The 4764-nt window shown below is 37.0% G+C and overlaps 1 protein-coding gene across 5 annotated transcripts; it reads right to left on the bottom strand.

Moving 5' to 3' along the window:
* Positions 1 to 931: 931 nt before the first annotated feature.
* Positions 932 to 4279, bottom strand: LOC105343076 (tripartite motif-containing protein 2). Of its 5 annotated transcripts, none has more exons than XM_066068585.1 (3): positions 4020 to 4279; positions 3651 to 3716; positions 932 to 2301 (listed from the first exon to the last, which is right to left on the bottom strand). In XM_066068585.1, exons 2-3 carry the CDS (start codon positions 3691 to 3693, stop codon positions 1124 to 1126), a joined length of 1221 nt encoding a protein of 406 aa, XP_065924657.1. In that variant the 5' UTR covers positions 3694 to 3716; positions 4020 to 4279; the 3' UTR covers positions 932 to 1123. The 5 variants fall into 5 exon arrangements, with proteins under 5 accessions (XP_065924657.1, XP_065924658.1, XP_065924656.1 ...); XM_066068586.1 differs by having other exon boundaries at positions 4052 to 4279; XM_066068584.1 differs by having other exon boundaries at positions 4036 to 4278.
* Between the last annotated feature and the right edge of the window lie 485 nt (positions 4280 to 4764).

Below are 4764 nucleotides of genomic sequence, written 5' to 3'. Positions count from 1 at the left end.
CCGAAAAAATGATCCAGTTTTAGAGTTGATGAATCAAAACACCAAATGATAAATTATAAAATTGAATTGTAAAACAGGATAGGTACAAAATATAAATTTTTCACGGTGATGGCTATATCAGTTTCAAAAACTTGACGTTTTCCAACCTTATCTGTGTGTTATGACAACCTTTTTTTATGTCACTTTGGTTCTTTTTTCTTAAAAACTAAGAATATTTATATAGTATACTTTCATCATGTTTTTTAAAGTGCAATGCAATCATCAAATCACAGACAATCGATCAAATTATCCTTTCTATCAAAATTGCTGTGACAGTGTAAATTTGACATAACACTGTTCGTATTTCATAATGTTTTCATTACAATTCAACTCTGCATAGGGATTAAGTAATTTCTATGTATTTAGTACATGTCATGTTAACACACAGTGGTGCCATAAGAGGAATTTTTATCCCACCGAGTTTTGACTGGGAAAAAGTCAACAACTTTCAAACGAGAAGAGAATGTAAATTTACACAAACTCTGTGGATTGGTTTAACACCGTTTAATCCATTAAAAGATTCGACAACTCTTAGGGTCAGTCTGACGCACCTACTAGACAAAATAAGGAATTGTTTGCCATCTCTCAATTTTGAAAAAATAAGTTAATCTAGTACCCTTGTGCAAGCTTCGCTAGACACCTAAATAAAGAGTTCGGCTATATGCAATTTTCTGAGATGGAGATGAATTTTGATAGTTCATTTATATGTTTTAAAATGAACATATGTTTCAATAAACAAGAACTACACTAACTACATCGTTAAGTAACTTTGCTTTTTAATATTGTGTATCATTTTACATTTTATTACTTCAAAATGAAGCAAACCAAATGCAATTTGTAATCTTCTTTTACCATGTACCATTATTTGTCTTCGTAACAAAAGTCGGACAAGTTTAATGTTCTTAGAATTTTAATCATTTGCAAATTAAAATTCATCTGTAAATTAACATGATGTCAACATATAATTAGATTATCAATGAGACCTCTGTATTTTATGACATAAACCAAACTTTTACTCCATAGTTTGATGGTTCGTTTGTTAAAGAGACTAGCTTTACAATAGGTTATCGCAACGCAAGCAACTTTACAGCATTTCATTTTCATCGTCATTGAATGAATACACAATAACTTCAGTGGCCTTAAGTTTCCCATGGGTAACAAACAATCGCATATCGCTAGATAATGCCACCCCCTGTGGGTGATAGAGTCCGTCCTCCGAACTCACAATGTTTCTTAAGAATTCTCCATTCTTCGAGAACAAGGCAATGCGATCGTTGTAATGGTCTGCTACAATGATATTCCCCTCCCCGTCTGACGTCACGCCGTAAGGGGCTTTGAATGCTCCCTCCTGTCGACCATATTGTCCAAAAGTAAACTTGAAATTGCCATGTTCGTTGAAGACTTTAATACAATGGTTTCCAGAGTCACACACAATGATGTCACCGAACGCACTGACATGGACGTAGCGGGGACAACAGAACTGTTGGACGGGTGAAAGCGGGTCCCCAAGGTTAAACAACCATTTGCCCTCAGGGGAAAACACTGATACCTCATTCGACAAGATATCTGTTACAATGAATCGACCGTTTTTGTCCACTGCAATACCACAAGGACACTGAAAAAATCGGCTACCAAACGAGAAGAGAACGTCCCCATTCATTGAAATGACAGAGACGTTCTTGTCTTTTCTCGACGTGACCGCGATTTTGTTTTCGGAGACGACGGTCGTAGCCCACGGTTCCCTCAGTGCCCAACTGCATCTTATGACTTTAGTTCGACCATTTCTGCTGAAGGTCGAAATACGACCGTTGATCATATCAGTCACTATGCACTTCCCTTTGTCCACACATTGCACATCAGTCGCGTCCTTGAAGCATCCTTTCTGCTTACCTTCACATCCGTATATCTGCATCAAATTTGCCCGAGGGTAAGAATCGTTATCGAATGTGAACACAGCATTTATGTGGCAGGTTCGGGGTACTGTCCTGTGGGGGTGGTCCTCCTCCTCTTCGCTTGAGCTGTCAGACGACAGTTCCAGCTCGTGTTCGCACGGGGAGATGCTGAGGGCGTCGACATTGCTCTCTAGCGACGAGCATGACTGGGAACTGTTTGGCCTGGAGCTTATTGCAAGCTTCTTTTTCATCCGACCAATGATTCCAATTTTCCTCTGCGATGGCGATGTTTGTTCATTGATGATTTCTTCCGTTGAAGCGCTTTTCATCAACGCGCTCATTTTCTCTCTTAATTCAAACAAATTGTGTTCTGAAAAACAAAAGACAAAAAAAAGATAAAGTTCACTGTATCCTACGCTTAAAAGCTCTAAATACACCCTGACTCAACTCTGTATGCATTAATTAAATAATTGCCTCTAATGAATAAATAGGCCCATATTCATCTCAAGACATCCTTTAAAAGTACGTCAACTAGTGACTGTATAGTTACCCGCAATACATATAATAGCTTCCACAATGATGCGACTTACCGCCTTCTTATTGCATCCGTCTCGTCTAATTATATACTACATATCGTAACAGAAACACGTTGTGTTATTTCTATTAAATTAACATACCCTCTGCTATATTTCTTCTCACTGATAAAAACGACAAACTCTAAAAAATATTTGCCCCTACCCTTGCCAAAATTCTATTTGAAATTCTATGGCTCCTGTCTTGCCCGTGGGTTCTTTTTTCCCCTCGTTTATCTTGCGATAACCGCTATATAGTTGGAATCACAACAAGTCCTTTCACCCTTCCTTCCAGAAATAATCCCCTCAACAATTCCCATCGTTTTACCTTAATCATTACATGGCACCGCCTTAGTGTTTGCAAACAAAGGGAAAGCGATAACAGACATCCCATGGATCGAACAAAACTTGAGCAGTGCTTGTACTTCAAAACTTTTCCTTTTAATTATTGGTTGTTTAGCTTGGCTTTTCTTAAAGCGTACTCTCAGCGGGCAAATCAGGCTTGCAGAACAATTGGGTTACATCACATTCTTTGCAAAAAAGGCGTTTTTAACAAATCAAACGATTGGATATTAAGTTTAAAATCTTTTTTAAAATAATAATAATCTTATTTTACGATCGGAAGTATACTTTTACTATATCTTTATATGTGGTGAAGTACCATTACCACATCCATCCGGGTTGAGCCGCTTATTATATGGTGTTGATAATTGTATTGTCATAAGAAATTTAAAATCCAACCTTTACCAGTTAAACAAACTGGCTTGGTGTCAGTCTCACAGCATTGAGTCTATATCGGTGCTAATTAAATTATATTCATTGTAGGCCTATGAATGAGTAAAAATTAACTGAACTCCGGTCTGAGAGGATTACAATTCGGCGTGCGTGGGGTTTTAAGACGGCTCAGTGGTTGTGGCCATATTAAGACTTTACTTATCTCCATCAGATGAAGAGCTCTGTATTACGATATAGAAAATGTACAAATTTTAAATCTAAAATATTTTTCTTTTCTAAAAAGATTAGTAATGTTTCTGGCCAAATTTAAATATCATATTTTAAGTTTTGAGGCAGATATTTTGTTGTAGACCATCCAGCATCAACAACAATTTTTTCCCCTTTTCTCCTAAAAGATATAAAAACTACCTACCTTGTTCGGTCATACAGGAGAATCTTCTGTGTTGGAGTTCCATTTTCAACGCCTCAAATATTAATTCTGTAAAAACACAATGCTTCGATTATTGAACGTGAACTCTTGTAACCATTGTCTTTCTCTTTCTCGCGTTTACCAAAGCTCTGAGGGAGAAGAATGACTGTGGGCAATCGTTATGAGCTGTGTTTGCTTTTTGAACGGTTCGTGCCCTTAAATTATAGATTATATAAACTAAAATCGGCTGGTAATCATTTCAAAAGCATGATGTCAATCGAAGATGTAAACATCTTTTGACAAACAAAATTATCTTTTCGAATAATTCTTTGGGACAGCAAAATGGAACACACAAAAAAAAATCAGTTGTACCTTTATCGTTTCTTACCTCGGCAAAATGGTACCTTGTAAGTACGAGATCTCAAAAGTTCAAATGTTGATAATTTTTAGCTCGTTCTTCAAAAAATACAGAAAATAAGACGAAGTACGTGTACTATCTGCTGCCAACACTGCTTCTATAAGAGTTTTCTAGAACCGGAATCCTCAAGCCTGATCTCACCAGATCCCATGCTGTAAACAACGTGAAATTTGATCCGTCGACCATTCAAATATAATGTACCCGAGACTGAGAAAAACAACAACAGCTCGGCTTCTTAAATCTTAACCTTCGTATGTAATCCAATACCGTTGTTTACCCGACCAGGAGAGCCATCGTTTCACTACTTTTTGACATAGTGTGGCCCAGACCAAGTGGTCATACGTGTATTCTTTGAGCTAGGTCACTGACACTTTAAAATTGTGATTCTAATGAATACCTTTTGACGACTCAGCATTTTTGAAAAAATTTACAAGGATCGTTTAGATGTAACCCATAAAGGAGTGGTCATGTTTTTTTTTTTCTATTATTTTATATTCTATGCTAGGCTATTGAACTCTTGGGCCCATAAATCGAAAAAAAAATGTATATGCTGTACTTATGGAATCAGCATATTAATTAAGGACATCCCAACTGAGTTGTCTCTAACTTTTTTGTGTCAATTTTACCCTATTCCAGCCGCGCGGTCATTGATCGGGTTAGGTGGTGTAGTAGAATGAAAATGGCAAAGCACCTTAACCT

The sequence above is a fragment of the Magallana gigas genome, chromosome 8 (assembly GCF_963853765.1).
Source record: "Magallana gigas chromosome 8, xbMagGiga1.1, whole genome shotgun sequence".
NCBI lineage: Eukaryota > Metazoa > Mollusca > Bivalvia > Ostreida > Ostreidae > Magallana > Magallana gigas.
The sequence above is the reverse complement of the archived record's forward strand: the minus strand, read 5'-3'. Positions and strand labels throughout refer to the sequence as shown.

Bases quoted from the DNA above. Each gene is read 5' to 3' on its own strand.
- LOC105343076 (XM_066068585.1), bottom strand. From the start codon at position 3,693: ATGGAACTCCAACACAGAAGATTCTCCTGTATGACCGAACAAG. The intron at 2,302-3,650 runs GTAGGTAGTTTT...TTTGTTTTTCAG, and splicing joins CTCCTGTATGACCGAACAAG to AACACAATTTGTTTGAATTA.